Source organism: Haliotis rubra, unplaced genomic scaffold (assembly GCF_003918875.1).
Source record: "Haliotis rubra isolate DU_JTF1 unplaced genomic scaffold, ASM391887v1 Scf130, whole genome shotgun sequence".
Classification (NCBI taxonomy): Eukaryota; Metazoa; Mollusca; class Gastropoda; order Lepetellida; family Haliotidae; genus Haliotis; species Haliotis rubra.
This window is the reverse complement of record NW_025765226.1, coordinates 1,070,216-1,086,007: the sequence shown is the minus strand read 5'-3', so window position 1 is coordinate 1,086,007 and position 15,792 is coordinate 1,070,216. Positions and strand designations below refer to the sequence as shown.

At 42.0% G+C, this 15,792-nt stretch overlaps 1 protein-coding gene across 1 annotated transcript in view; it reads left to right on the top strand.

The window, feature by feature from the left end:
- Positions 1-14,334, top strand: part of LOC124267281 (Fanconi anemia group I protein-like) — a 55,264-nt gene extending 40,930 nt beyond the window's left edge. Inside the window, 10 exon segments of the mRNA XM_046702192.1 lie at positions 322-490; positions 1,519-1,646; positions 4,535-4,580; positions 4,583-4,699; positions 5,608-5,792; positions 7,261-7,377; positions 8,544-8,630; positions 9,421-9,516; positions 11,833-11,982; positions 13,902-14,334. Of these exon segments, the coding sequence (XP_046558148.1) occupies positions 322-490; positions 1,519-1,646; positions 4,535-4,580; positions 4,583-4,699; positions 5,608-5,792; positions 7,261-7,377; positions 8,544-8,630; positions 9,421-9,516; positions 11,833-11,982; positions 13,902-14,048 (1,242 nt within the window). The 3' untranslated portion in view covers positions 14,049-14,334.
- Positions 14,335-15,792: the final 1,458 nt, after the last annotated feature.

Genomic DNA, 15,792 nt, shown 5'->3' with positions numbered 1-15,792 from the left:
TTGTATAATGAACATTTCACTTCCATATTTCTGATTTGAGTCAAAACAAAACAGTTCGTTCACGTGACCTAGATTTCTAAAAAAGGAGACCAATTTTGGCCACCATATCATGGCACATCATAAACTACATCTGGTGTCCCCCGCCGTGATGTTGCTGGAATATTGCTAAAAGCGGCGTAAAACCTAACTCAGTCAGACATAAACTACATATAATAAGCTTTAAAGAGCTATGATACGTCCATACAAGAGATGGGGACATTAAGTCGACTCTAAACCCTAGCCTGATGCTCTCCACACTGTAACTTGTCTGGCTTGTTGTAGCGACTGATCGCTAACATCCTGGCAGCGGAGGAAGAGGTCCAGAGCTGGAAGGAGATGATCTCCCTACTGACCATCATCACCCTGCTGACCAAACACCTCCCCACAAACAGCCCCAACTACGAGCAGGTCCACTCCTGGGTCCACAAGATCTCTGCTGATCAGTCAATAGGTACGACTGTCCACATTTGTGTGCGAGACATCTTTTGGCTAGTGGGTCAAGCATTGTTCATTAATCTTAATGACCAGCTGTTGATTCAATTATGCAATATATGAAAGACCATTTTGGATGACTCTGTGATACTTCTGCTATCTTTCTTAAAACAGTCTAAAATCATGAATACGAGGTCAATTACGTCGATTACAGTTGATCTCGTATAAAATCACTCATTGTGGATGTAGCGCATTATGAATATTCACACTTTGTGTCGTGATTTGAGGATTTCAGTCATTCTATCACAATAATCTACTATTATAGTGTACGTAGTCTTGGCAAGTTTAAGTTTGGGTGGAACAAAGTGAAAAGAAATAGGTTAAGATTGTCATATGCTTCGGCCAATGACTTTCATTAAAAGCAAATAAATGATTGAATAAACTGATAACCCAAACCCCAGTGAAATGTACTTTTGTGAGATAGGAATCACTTGATCAGTTGTTATTTTGAAGGAAGAGGGTAGATCATATTTCTCTTTTTGATAATTATGTCACCTGGAATTATAAAGTATTCACAGTAGGTGAGGTGAGGTGAGGTGAAATTGGGTTTAACGTCGTGCTTGAGAATATTTAGCTCATATGATGACGTGCATGCGTGTGTATGTGCGGCGGCTTGTACTAGGCCAGACTTAAGCTGGTTTTATAGTGCTAGCCCACTGAGATACAATGCCGCAGTGAAGCATGAATACCCCACTCAGACACATTATACTGACTCCGAGCCGACCAGTCCTTGTTGTACCCATTAATGCCAAGCGCCAGGCAGGGACCAACAAGTACCATATTTTAGCGTCTTTTGGTATGACGCGGTCGAGGATCGAACCCGTGACCTTCCGCTCTCCGGGCGGATGCTTTAACCACTACACCACAGAGGCAGTCTATTCACAAAAGAATACAACATTAAGAATGTGTACAGTTTAATTTTATTGGCCCACCACCAGTGGCCATCACATGTTGGTATTTGTCCTGTGACGACTCTGTGTGTTGTAGATGATATGGCCACCTGCAAGCAGCTGCTTGGGACGCTCCTGTCCCTCACCCAGCAGATGAAGAACCTGCCCCAGGTGCTCCGTGACCTGGCCCAGGACATCCACAGTCAGCTGGGGGACACAGACCAGGTAGTAGCGAGGGGACATCCACAGTCAGCTGGGGGACACAGACCAGGTAGTAGGGAGGGGACATCCACAGTCAGCTGGGGGGATACAGACTAGGTAGTGGGGGAAAAAAAAAATACAGACTAGGTAGTGGGGAGGGGACACAGACAAGGTATTAGGAGAGGGACATCCACAGTCAGCTGGGGACACAGACCAGGTAGTGGGGGACACAGACCAGGTAGTGGGGAGGACACAGACCAGGTAGTAGGGAGGGACATCCACAGTCAGCTGGGGACACAGACCAGGAAGTGGGGATGGGACACAGACCAGGCAGTGGGGAGGGGACAGACCAGGTAGTAGCGAGGGGACATCCACAGTCAGCTGGGGGACACAGACCAGGTAGTGGGGAGGGGACACAGACCAGGTAGTGGGGATGGGACACAGACCAGGTAGTGTGGAGGGGACATCCTCAGTCAGCTGGGGACACAGACCAGGTAGTAGGGAGGACACAGACCAGATAGTGGGAGGGGGGACAGACCAGGTAGTGGGGATGGGACACAGACCAGGTAGTAGGAGGGACATCCACAGTCAGCTGGGGACACAGACACAAGGTAGTGGGGAGGGGACACAGACCAGATAGTGGGGAGGGGACACAGACCAGGTAGTGGGGATGGGACACAGACCAGGTAGTGTGGAGGGGACATCCTCAGTCAGCTGGGGGACACAGACCAGGTAGTGGGGAAGGGACATCCACTGTCAACTGGGGGACACAGACCAGGTAGTAGGGAGGGGACATCCACAGTCAGCTGGGGGACAGAGACCAGGTAGTAGGGAGGGGACATCCACAGTCAGCTGGGGGACACAGACCAGGTAGTAGGGAGGGGACATCCACAGTCAGCTGGGGCCACAGGCCAGGTAGTAGGGAGGGGACATCCACAGTCAGCTGGGGGACACAGACCAGGTAGTAGGGAGGGACATCCACAGTCAGCTGGGGGACACAGACCAGGTAGTAGGGGAGGAACATCCACAGTCAGCTGGGGGACACAGACCAGGTAGTAGGGAGGGACATCCACAGTCAGCTGGGGGACAGAGACCAGGTAGTAGGGAGGGGACATCCACAGTCAGCTGGGGGACACAGACCAGGTAGTAGGGAGGGAACATCCACAGTCAGCTGGGGGACAGAGACCAGGTAGTAGGGAAGGGACATCCACAGTCAGCTGGGGGACACAGACCAGGTAGTAGGGAGGAAACATCCACAGTCAGCTGGGGGACACAGACCAGGTAGTAGGGAGGGGACATCCACAGTCAGCTGGGGGGATACAGACTAGGTAGTGGGGGAAAAAAAAAAATACAGACTAGGTAGTGGGGAGGGGACACAGACAAGGTAGTGGGGATGGGACACAGACCAGGTAGTGTGGAGGGGACATCCTCAGTCAGCTGGGGGACACAGACCAGGTAGTAGGGAGGGGACACAGACCAGATAGTGGGGAGGGGACACAGACCAGGTAGTGGGGATGGGACACAGACCAGGTAGTAGCGAGGGGACATCCACAGTCAGCTGGGGGACACAGACCAGGTAGTAGGGAGGGGACATCCACAGTCAGCTGGGGGGATACAGACTAGGTAGTGGGGAAAAAAAAAAATACAGACTAGGTAGTGGGGAGGGACACAGACAAGGTATTCGGGAGGGACATCCACAGTCAGCTGGGGGACACAGACCAGGTAGTGGGGGGGGACACAGACCAGGTAGTGGGAGGGGACACAGACCAGGTAGTAGGGAGGGACATCCACAGTCAGCTGGGGGACACAGACCAGTAGTGGGGGACACAGACCAGGTACCAGGACACAGACCAGGTAGTAGGGAGGGACATCCACTGGGGACACAGACCAGGAAGTGGGGATGGGACACAGACCAGGCAGTGGGGAGGGACAGACCAGGTAGTAGCGAGGGACATCCACAGTCAGCTGGGGGACACAGACCAGGTAGTGGGGAGGGGACACAGACCAGGTAGTGGGGATGGGACACAGACCAGGTAGTGTGGAGGGGACATCCTCAGTCAGCTGGGGGACACAGACCAGGTAGTAGGGAGGAGACATCCACAGTCAGCTGGGGGACACAGACCAGGTAGTAGGGAGGGGACATCCACAGTCAGCTGGGGGACACAGACCAGGTAGTAGGGAGGAGACATCCACAGTCAGCTGGGGGACACAGACCAGGTAGTAGGGAGGGGACATCCACAGTCAGCTGGGGGACACAGGCCAGGTAGTAGGGAGGGGACACAGACCAGGTAGTGGGGAGGGGACATCCACAGTCAGCTGGGGGACACAGACCAGGTAGTAGGGAGGGAACATCCACTGTCAGCTGGGGGACACAGACCTGTTAGGTGGCAGGGGGGGGTTCAGCCATACCTACAGTCAGTGTTTGGCGCGGACCAGGTTTGAGCTGTTTAGGGATAAGTAGAGTCAGCTCGGGTACACTATGAACTCAGTGATACCACCAGTATTCAAGCCACAGCTGATAAGACTTTATACTAAAAACCATCCTATCTCGACAATGTCCCTACTACAATCTTTATCATTTATAGCAACAACAAAATTATGAAGGGAACTTTTAACTCCAGATTACAAAGGGTTATGAGGGCTGTGGTGTAGCCTAATAGTTAAAGCGTTCGCTCGTCACGCTGAAGACCCCTGTTTTTGATTCCCCACATGGGTACAATGTGTGAAGCATTTTTGGTGTCCCTCGCCGTGATATTGGTGAAATATTGCTAAAAGCAGCATAAACCAAACTCACTCACTCACAATGGGTTACACACAAAAATTAACAATGAAACTGATTCTGTCTTCAGATTTCATTCTCTGCTCCTTAGGGACAGTAAGCCTAATGCTAAACACATGTCCTGTTTGTCCAGGAGGTGGAGGTAGAGGACAAGACACACATGGCCCTGGTGACACACCGACAGCGCCAACAGTGTTGTTGATGGTGTTGTCCAGCACTGACCGCGAGCTGGACGATATCGACTGGTGTCTCACCTGGATGAAGGCAGACATTCTTGCAAAGCACAGACAAGAGGATGGTGAGAAAGTCAGCAATTTGTTTCTTTCTACATCCTAATCAGTAACAGTTAGCTTCATCACAGGGGTCTGTAAATAACTGAGTCAGACAGTGGTAGACAATGGTTGTTTTACTGCTAAGAAGTTCTACAAAGTGATAATCCATACACAATGTTTCAGGGCAATTTATCTTCTTGTTACTTTGTGAATCAATTTCTTTCTCTCCTTTTGGGACGGTGGGGTAGCCTAGTGGTAATAGCTTTGACTCGTCACGCCGAAGACCCAGATTCCATTCCCCACATGGGTACAATGTGTGAAGCCCATTTCTGGTGTCCCCCACCGTGATATTGCTTGAATATTGCTAAAAGCGGCTTAAAACTACACACTCACTCTCTCCTTTATCTCTCTTTCTCTCATGTAGACATGTATGAGTGAAGCAGATTGTGACAGGTTATATGGAGGGTATTGTTTGACTTGTTTTAGAAGGACAGATATAAGATAATGAGATTATACACAGGGATGTGAATTTTCTGCAAATCCGCAGATTTTATCACGCTGGGGTCATCCTTGTGAATCGTCTAAACCTGCAGCCCCAAAGACGACCCCCCAGTTTCCTGTTTTTGTCACTCATACCCATTCTCATCCCTGTATACGATAGATTAACTCGTAATAAGAATTATAATAATACTCACTAATAACCATCCTTTTATATTATTATATATCAAAGCTATTTTAGAAGTAAAAAATTTGTATATTGTTTTATTAACCACCTCAAGACATTTCAGGGCCAAATATTTTGTAAATGAACTGATATAAAAAGCATCATTTCTAATCTTATATCTGTGTTTTGATAGTTCAAAGGGAAAACAATGTGAATTTGTTTTGTATTGTTTTAAGAAAGAAAATAGAAACATTCGCTGCTATGTTCCAGACAACATGTCCCAGGCTCTGACCCAGAGAGAGAACCATGAGAAGACAACATGTATACGACTCGGGCATCTTGTCACAGGTTACCATGAACTGGTACAAACAGCAGTGCCGTACGGCGCGGGTGTGGAGACCATGTTGAAAACTCTGACCAGATACTACACCACTCTCACAAACTACGTGAAATATGTGAGTGACTGAAAACCCATATTATCTTACCTTCATGTGAAATACCTTAATTTCATTGGTCAATGACACTTTAACAAGTTTCCATGTCCTAGGAGGGTGACAACTGGAAAAAATATTACCCGCTGCCACGGTAACCGCCAAACTCTCCGCCGAGAAGCTGTATTGCTAACAATTGTATGATGCATGCAGTGCCCGGAGTTCGAAAACTATTTGATTAGCTGTTTTTGAGTTCACTATGTAGACATTTTATTTCATCGACTTTCACTGCTTTATTTAAACTATTTTATACATTGAGTCGTTTGCACACTCAACTTAAACATAACTAACCATTTTTATAGCAGTTTTAAGCATGTCTCAATATGTTTCACTGATTTTAAAAATCCAGTCGAGAGGCAGACGCCATTTTGTTTACGTGTCATATAGTCGGTTGCGATCTTCCAAATAAAATAAAATGATATTTTGTGCATTTAACATGGTGGTAAGATAAATATGTTGTATGCTTCTCCCTCGGGTAATTTGGTCTGATGTACGCCTCTTTGTAGCAGTGTTATCCCTCGCCTATCGCGGTGAGGGATAACACTGCTACAAAGAGGCATACATCAGACTCAGACTGCTACAAAGATACCAGACCGCCTACCGGGTTTGGGTAACACTGCTACAAAGAGGCATACATCAGACCATATTACCTACCGGCCTACCGGTTTAGGTAACACTGCTACAAAGAGGCGTACATCAGACCGTATTACCCTCGAGAGAAGCATACAACTTACAATACATAGGCCTTAATGATCACTTTATAAAAATTGTAGCAGGTTGTTTATTTTATGGTTAAATTACAATATGCCATCAAGTTGATGTAACATTTCTGTTGAACCCACTGTATTTTGATCATGTATTTATACATTTATTCTTTAAATGCTTTAAAAGCTATGGGAACAAATAAATTACGGTTAGTACCTGATATGAATTAGGCATAAATGTCATAATTTTAAAAACATTTCAGTTACATTGTCACATTATCACAAATAACTGATTATTTTCTAAATATTTTCCATCAAGTCAATGAATCTCTGTGTTACTGCAGCAACCGTTACTGTATAAAAAGGAAACAATCATTTTTTCTGAGGTAATTATGTTAACTTATATACAAAAATGACGCATACACCTTTATGGATAACAACTTCTTGTTTATATCATCAAGCAAATTTTTGGTGCAATATCAAGCTAAAGCTATTTTTAATTTGATAAATTTCACAAGCATCTACAACAAAGCGTCGCTGTATGCAACAAACAAGAAGTTGTTATTCATCAAGTCGAATGCTTCAGTTTTGACTCACCAACTTCTAGAATGCCGATCGAACAATATACTTATATGCCAGATTGTTAGTTGATAGTGTCGATATATATTAGACTGGTTGTTCTTCCTGTGTATTTAACCCATTCACCAATGGCTGCTTTCATATTGCAGTACCTGTCTCTGTATGCCAACAAGATCGGTCATTTGACTGCTCGGTTTGAGAAACTAGTGAAGCTGGTTGCTCGAGAGCTGACACAAAATGTCTACCCCTTCATAACATACATACAGGTAAATCTTCATCTCATACCTTCAGTGTGTACCAGTGTGTGTATCTACAGGTAAATCTCCACCACATACTTTCAGTGTGTACCTCCAGGTAAATCTTCACCACATACCTTCAGTGTGTACCTCCAGGTAAATCTTCACCACATACCTTCAGTGTGTACCTCCAGGTAAATCTTCACCACATACCTTCAGTGTGTACCTCCAGGTAAATCTTCATACCTTCAGTGTGTACCTCCAGGTAAATCTTCACCACATACCTTCAGTGTGTACCTCCAGGTAAATCTTCACCACATACCTTTCAGTGTATACCTACAGGTAAATCTTCAGCACATACCTTCAGTGTGAAGCCCATTTCTGGTGTCCCACATACCTTTGATGTTGCTGGAATATTGCTAAAGCGTGTACAGTGTAAAAACCTTCACTCAGTCAGTCAGTAAAGTCACCACAGACCTTCAGTGTATACCTCCAGGTAAATCTTCACCAAATACCTTCAGTGTGTACCTCCAGGTAAATCTTCACCACATACTTTCAGTGTGAAACCTACAGATGATTCCTTGTCAAGTACATACAGGTAAATCTTCACGACACACCTTCCTGACATAGAAACGATGTACAATCTTCAAGGTCTTTCTACAGATGAGACTTCATGGTATACAAACATGTAGGTTTTCATGTACCTACAATAAGTCTTTGTGACATACAAACAAGTTAGTCTTCATCATGCTCTGGCAGTAAGTATTTATGACATACAGACGTGTATACAAGGTTTTTCTACAATTAAGTCTTTATGACATATCAACAGGATAGTATTTAAGTTTCCAGGGCCCTTATTCTCGAAACGTTCGTAGCCCTAAGAATTCTAAACTTTGATCGTAGCCAATGTGTTAAGAATGGACTTAAGAAGTTTGTAGGGCTACGAACGTTTCGAGAAGAGCTAGCCAGGTCTGTCAACACAATACTTGTGCTCATAGGTTTTACCAAAATGTAGACGCCTAAGAGCTGACACAATGTAATTGGAATACTGTTAAAAATGGTGTAACACCAACTTATTCCCTCAGTCTGGAAGATCAGACGTTTTTAAGAAATTAACATTCTCTCCATCACGCTTTAGCAGCCTTATCATCTGTACATATAGGTGAGATCTGCAGGTTTGCCTCTGTGTGTTGTAGACGTGTGAGCACGAGCACATGCAGCAGGCTGTAGACAAGGTGAAGAAGGACAAGAAGAAGTCTGGAGCAGCCGTCCAGGCGGGGAAGGTGAGGAGCACCTTCTTTACCATTTTGTCATTTAGTGTGGAATCGGGGCAGTGGGGTAGCCCAGTGGTTAAAGTTTCACTTGTCATGCTGACGGCCCAGGTTTGATTCCCCACGTGGGTACAATCAGATATGCCAACCCTTACGCTTTAGGCGTAATTATTACGATTTTGACCAGTAAATTACGCCATTACACTTAATCTGCGAAAATTACACTTTTCTACTCGTTTTACTTAAAATCAATAAAGTGGGTAAAATTTCACAGGGAAGTGTTTCTATTGTAAGCGGGGGGTGCAGAAATGACCTTGCATCGAAGGAATCGCAATACTCTTAGCATGGACTGATTCCAAGGAATTTGCAAGGAATTAAAGTATTTTGAGTCACATGACCAACAATTTTCAATGTATGGAGCTTCATAATGATTGGTCACATATGTTTCTGTCTAGAATCTTCCTTTCGTGAAAACGTGTACCATGTTGAAGAGATCGGCAGACAAGTATTACACTTTTTAGGTCCAAATTACACTTTTTGACCTCTATTATTACACTTAGGCCCAAAATAGTGTTGGCATCTCTGTACAATGTGTGAAGCCCGTTTCTAGTGTCCCCGCTGTGATATTGCGAAAAGCAGCATAAAACCCAACTCACTAATGTGGAATCCCAGATACTCCCTGCAGTTAAAGGATAACTGCATCACAAGTTCTTGGAGGGAAACAGTAAAATGTAATGCTGAATTTAATCTAATTATATCTGAATTGATATCAGCATTGATGTTTGTGTATGTCATGTTTCAGAATCGAGCCATGAAACAGACCAAGACGATTCCCAACTTGATCTACGCTATTGAACAGTTTGAGAGGTTCATTATACAGCTCGGGAAGAAGTCGAAGGTGAGAGGCTGGTTGTGTGTGGAGCTGGGTTTAATGCCACTTTGAACAGTATATGGGTCATTTCCAAAATTGGTAGGATTTTCTGTCCGTTCCAAAAAGAAAAAAATCTCTTAACCTACAAGGATTTTTTTGTGCTAGAAAACATATTTAGATGTTTACTAGTCAGTAAATGTGGAATATTATTAGTCTTGTCATTTTGAAATTTATATAGTTAGAAATCTGCCAATTTTGACCCTAAAATGTGGCTCTGTCCGGAGGTGATGGTCCGAATATCAATGTTCACAAATAATGTAAATATAAATGCAAATAAACAAACTAATTCATATAATGCTAATTAGGATTGAACAGGCATACTCAAACTTCATTTAATTTTTTTTTAACTGAAAAAGTTTTTTTCTACAAATTGAACATGCTTGACCTGTGATTTTGTGACCTGACCGTTACCAGTATATGAAATTCCTGTAATAATTCCCCCCTGGAGCTGGATTGTAATTCTACTTCATGTGTCTGCTTGAGCTAGCCCCTGTGCATGTGACAGCAGATGAAATAATGAAATTCAACACATTTTGCAGAAAATTGACACCATCAAATAAGTATAAATATTATGTGTCAACCTTAATTGTCCAGACCGTTACCATTTTTTTTAAATTTCAATGGATATGTTGCCCAGAAATGGAAGAGGTGGAAGGCATGTCTTTTGAAATCTTTTAGGGATCATTCATTTTTTTATTTTAGATTTATTTACAAGTTGTCTTGACCGTTACTGTCCAAACCTTTACCATTCTGCAAATAACGGTTTGGACAGTCCTTGTAATGGTCAGGACAAAAAGATTTGTATTTCAAAAAGTTGTTCATCAATATTTGAAATATAACAAATTTATAATTACTTTAAGAGTTTAGATAAGTTTAAGCATGGAATTTACTGTTCAAAGGAGTTTTGATGTAGTAGCATAAAAAACACAGTCTCTAGTAACGGTTTGGACAAATAATAGTAACGGTCTGGACATATCTTTAATCAATTTCAATTTTGAAGAATATGTTCTATGGTGTGATAATAAATTTCTATTTACTTATCTATCTGCTTTAAATAATAAAACCAAAACAAATTTATTAGTTTCTATTTTCTATAAGATCTATAGTTTTTATGAATTAAAGGTAACGGTTAGGACCTCTATGGTAACAGTTTGGACAAAATGTAGTAATGGTAAACAACTTAATTGTATTCCAACCTTTAAAGATTTTTTTGGGTGTAAACTGTTTTAACTTTAACTGTGAGATATGTAAGGCTACCATTTACTTTGAATATTTGCTAGGTGCTAATATGTTGGCCAAACCTTTGATTTGATAAATATGTGTTACCATCTTACGATTAACAAAAACTAAAGGTATCCGAGTGAATGAAAGAAAACAAGTCACAAGTTACAATTTCTAATACACATTTCACTGTCTGTCCAAAATAGGGTTAGCAGTTGAAGTAAATGATATCATTTTTTCCTTTCATGTTACCTGTTTCTATGCTGAATTAAATTAAGGTTTATGTCCAGCCCGTTACCATTCCTGTCCAAACCGTTACTGGTGTTAGTTGACAGCTCTAATTAATTCATTATAATACATGAAACACTCCTCTTTATGCTGGTGTCATCAAAAGATGTTCTGGGCTTAGTAGCTGATGTTTATTTTAGACAATTTTAAAGCCATAATAGAAACATAATTAAGGATGAACTACAAAATTTTGATCATAGGTTTTCTGGCAGAATTCCACACATGCTAAAATGGTGCTGTGCCTTCAACAACTTGCAACTTAATGCCTCTAGTGAGTAATGAGTTTCTTTGATGTAGTTTAATTTGTTGACATTTCTTATTTTGTGAAAGCTCAAAACAAATATTTTGATTATTTACAAACTGATGATTCCCAACATGGGTGCGATGTGTGTGAATTCCCACATGGGTAGTCCAGTGGTTAAAGCGTTTTCTGGCAGAATCACGCTAAAATTGAAAACCCGAGTTCGATTCTCCTACATGGGTACAATGTGTGATGCCCATTTCTGGTGTCCGATGTTGTGATATTGCTGGATTATTGCTAAGAGCAGAGTAGAGCCCAAATCAGTCACTCAAAACAAAACCATCAACAAGTTGATACAGACAGTCCTTTTGGTATGTCTCATGTGATCTTCTTCAGAGATCCAAGAAGTGTCTATGGCAGACATAATTCAGAAGTAAATTTTGCAAAGATTGTTAAAACTAGTTTGTTGACTAATGATTGTCAAAAGCCTCTCACATTTGCCAGTGTCATTTGAAAACCTTTTAATTCTTAAGGTAAACTTGATGGACTATATGAAAGTAAGCACATCGCGAGACTTCCGCATCAACGTAGCAGCAGTACAGGCTGTGATGGAGGAAGAGTCTGATGAGGACGAAGAAGAGATGGATCAGGATGCAGAGGCTGGAGGGGAACAAAATGGGGAGGTGAGACAACAGTCTGAGACAGTAGAGGACACATGACATTCTTTCAACATATGGTTTAACAGCGGAGTAGTTTGTTTTGTTCAGCAGTGTTGTACTTAAATGATGGTGACCTGGAAATAACTAGACAGGACCCTGATAATATCCTATTGACACTGTGAGTGAGAGAGTTTAGTTTTTACGCCGCACTCAGCAATATTCCAGCTATATGGCAGTGGTCTGTAAATAATCGAGTGTGGACCAGACAATCCAGTGATCAACAGCATGAGCATCGATCTGCACAATTGGGAAACGATGACACGTGCCAACAAAGTCAGCGAGCCTGACCACCCGATCCCGTTAGTCGCTTTTGTGGCAAGCATGGGTTGCTGAAGACCTATTTTACCCCGGATCTTCACGGTTTGTGAGTGAGTAAAATTTAATATCACATTGGCAAATGTCCTTTAGAAAGCCCTGAATTGGAATCAACCCCCAAAATACTGGAATCTGTACTTTACTGAGAAAGTGTGATCACAAATAAAACATGTTACATTTGACCACTTTCTAAATGGCATTGTTTCCATAGCTTTCGGCCATGAGTCAGAGAGATGCACAAGGTACTTGATCTAGACTACCAGTTGACTTCCCTGTTTGTGGAAGCTGAGTGGGTTAGATTGCTGACATTGTGTTCTGGCAAGTCGGTGCCTAGCTCTGATGGTACTAAATGCACTAAAATCTACTTATCTATAATAATAATAAAGTTCATATTTGTATTGAGCCTAAATCCAAAATTTGCTCAAAGGCGCAGGTCACAGGCTCATTTGAACAAGGGGGTCTTCAGCTCACTTTGAAATATCTCAGTCATTGATTTGCTGGATATTTGGTGGGAGTTAATTCCAGAGTGCAGGGCCTGCTTTGGCAAACTCCTGTTACTTTAGATTGTTGTTCTAGTTTTGGGGACATTTCGTTGCTGAAGATTTAGTTGCTGACCGCATCGTTCTCCGAGGTTGGTATCTGCTTAAAAGACTACGAAGAGCTTTAAACATGAACATCAGTAATTTGAAACAATCTGATGGCGAATTGGAAGCCAGTGTAGGTCGTATAAGATTGGCGTAATATGCTCGTGTTTGCGCTTTCCACTTATCAATCTTTCCACTGAGTTCTGTACCTTCTGAAGTTTGCTCAGGCAAAGTTGGTTCGATACATACAGCAGTGAATTACAGTAATCCAGCCAAGATGTCACAAAAGCATGGATAAGTGTCTTGGTTGCCGCAATGCCTACATACCGCTTGATTTGACTGATATTTGGCAGGTGGTAGTAAGCAACCTTGCATACTGCATTTGTATGATGTTCGGTCAATATTGTTGCCTGAAAGATGCAACCTAAGTTTCTGGCTTGGACAAATTTCTGAGATTTCTCAAATATATCATGCTACTTTAGTCCAAAGCTAATTTTGTAGTACAGTTTATAACTAATACACTTATAGCGAACTGATGGATATAACACACAAAATGTTTTAATTTTTCTGTCCTGGCCACTAGCTGTGTATCTGAGTAGTTGTCAATTACTGCAGGCTTATGTTACATGTCTAGAATATTGCCAAGTGTGACATTAAACTACAATTTTGTAGGTTTGTTGCTAAACACCGCACTTAGCAATATTCCAGCTATATGGCAGCGGTCTGTAAATAATTCAGTCTTGAGAAGACAATTCAGTATTCAACAGCATGAGCATCGATCTACGCAATTCAGATCACGATGACATGTGTGAACCAAGTCATCAAGCCTGACCACCTGATCCTGTTAGTAGCCTCTTACGACAAGCATGGGTTGCTGAAGATCAATTCTAACCCGGATCTTCATGGGTTATCAAACAAACAAACCATCCCAATAAGTTTTTGGCCTGTAGATTAGATTGGTTATTCCTGGTGCTTTGTCCCCAGCAGGCCTCTAACAGCAGTGAAGGCAGTGACGAGGAGAACCAAGCTCCACACAACACAAACCCTGCTGATGAGGATGAAGCAGCACCACCTACAAAGAAGAGTAAGCTGGGCCGTGCAGGACTGGGAAAACACAGAACAGCCAACTGAAAGGATCTTGATGTCTAAACATGAACAGAAATAACGGGTGAAATAAATGTGGTTACCTAACGTGAGCAAAGTAGGAAGTCAGTTAAAGCTATCAAGCAATCGTCAATGATGAAATCATCCTGAATATATTGTCAGAAATATCCTCTGGGTTCCACAAAGAATATGTCAAATGACCATTCTTCATTAGGCCAGATCAATTTTATTTCTTGTTTTTCGGATTTTTGTCCTCAGAAAACCTAAAGGCAGGAGGGGAAAAAATAAAATAAAATCACAAGTCAAAGTAATATTCCTTCTAAATACTCAAAGTGTTACTTTTGGCAATTTATGAAGTGTATATGGGGCAATCTAAAACAAAAATTCTTGTATGTTTATATATATTTTTTGGCCAATGAAAACATTTGGATTTTATTTTTTGAGCGGGGAAAATTAATTTTATTTTTTTTCTTATTCTTGAAAAAATACGACGGGCAGATCCGTAAACAAGAAATAAAATTGGTCTGGCCTTGTGGTGTTCTGAAAAGAAATCAGTGGAAATGGCAGTCATGAAAAGGCAGTTGTGATTTGTCCGATTCTGTGTCTTCATGTCTTCTAGTGGTGGACAAGTTGCTAAGATGTTCACACTTGTAGACTGTTGAGCAAATAACTTACCGGTAAGACCATGGCCTAAAATTGTCAATATTGCTTCAATGATGAAAGGTCCTGTCAATGAAATTTCATTAGTAATTTGTTTATTGTGACATTTATGTGTAGTGTAGCTACATGTGTGATCGTAGTTATGCAACCTAAATAGTGCTGTTATCACTTATTTTTGTAAAATATGTAAATATATTGTACATATGATAAACTCGTTATCCTGTTGACAGGTGTTTTGCTGTTTGACTTAGTATGTAAGTCGAGTTGAACCAAGTGTGAAGAAACATATCTCACACTGACTTGTTTTCCTAAATTATTAAATACCCAGTATATTTGAATAGCACTCTCTTGCTTGTCAGAAGAGGGGTTGTGGGGGAGCATAGTGGTTTAAGTGCTTGTTTGTCATGCTCCAGACCCGGGTTCGATTCTCCTCCTGGGTATAACCGCCGCTGTGGTGTCAATTGGTTAGAGCGTCTGCCTGGAGAGAGGAAGGTCGCATCATACCAAAAGACGATAAAAATATGGTACTTGCCTGGCTCTCTGCATTAATGGGTAAAACAAGCACTGGTCGACTTGAGTCAGTATAATGTACCTGAGCGGGGTATTCATGCTTAACTGCGACATGATATCCCAGTGAGCTGGCATGATATGAGTGAAAAAAATATTCTTAAGTATAATGTCAAACCCAATTTCACCTCACCCCCTCGTGGGTACAATGTGTTAAGCCAATATCTGGTGTCCACCTTGGTGATACTGCTGATGAAAGGGACATAAAACCACACTTTTATTGTCAGGAAGATCACCAAATTCCAATTTGAAAGTTTCAGTCTGTTGGACCAATCGCACACAAGGGTCAGACAAATGGTTTATTTCACCACAACAAAATAACCATCAGTTCAACTGATAACTGTCAATGTTTGTTTAGAGCAACAATTCTTGTGGAAGGACATTGTAATGTGGTTAATTTAATACAGAGCACAGAAATGAAAACACCTGACGAGGAGAGTTTTATGGATATGCAACTTCTTTATTATTAATATCAGCAAACTTTTTCAGTGTAGCTACTAATACTCAGGGCTACAGATAAGGGGCGTACAGGCGTAATGTATGC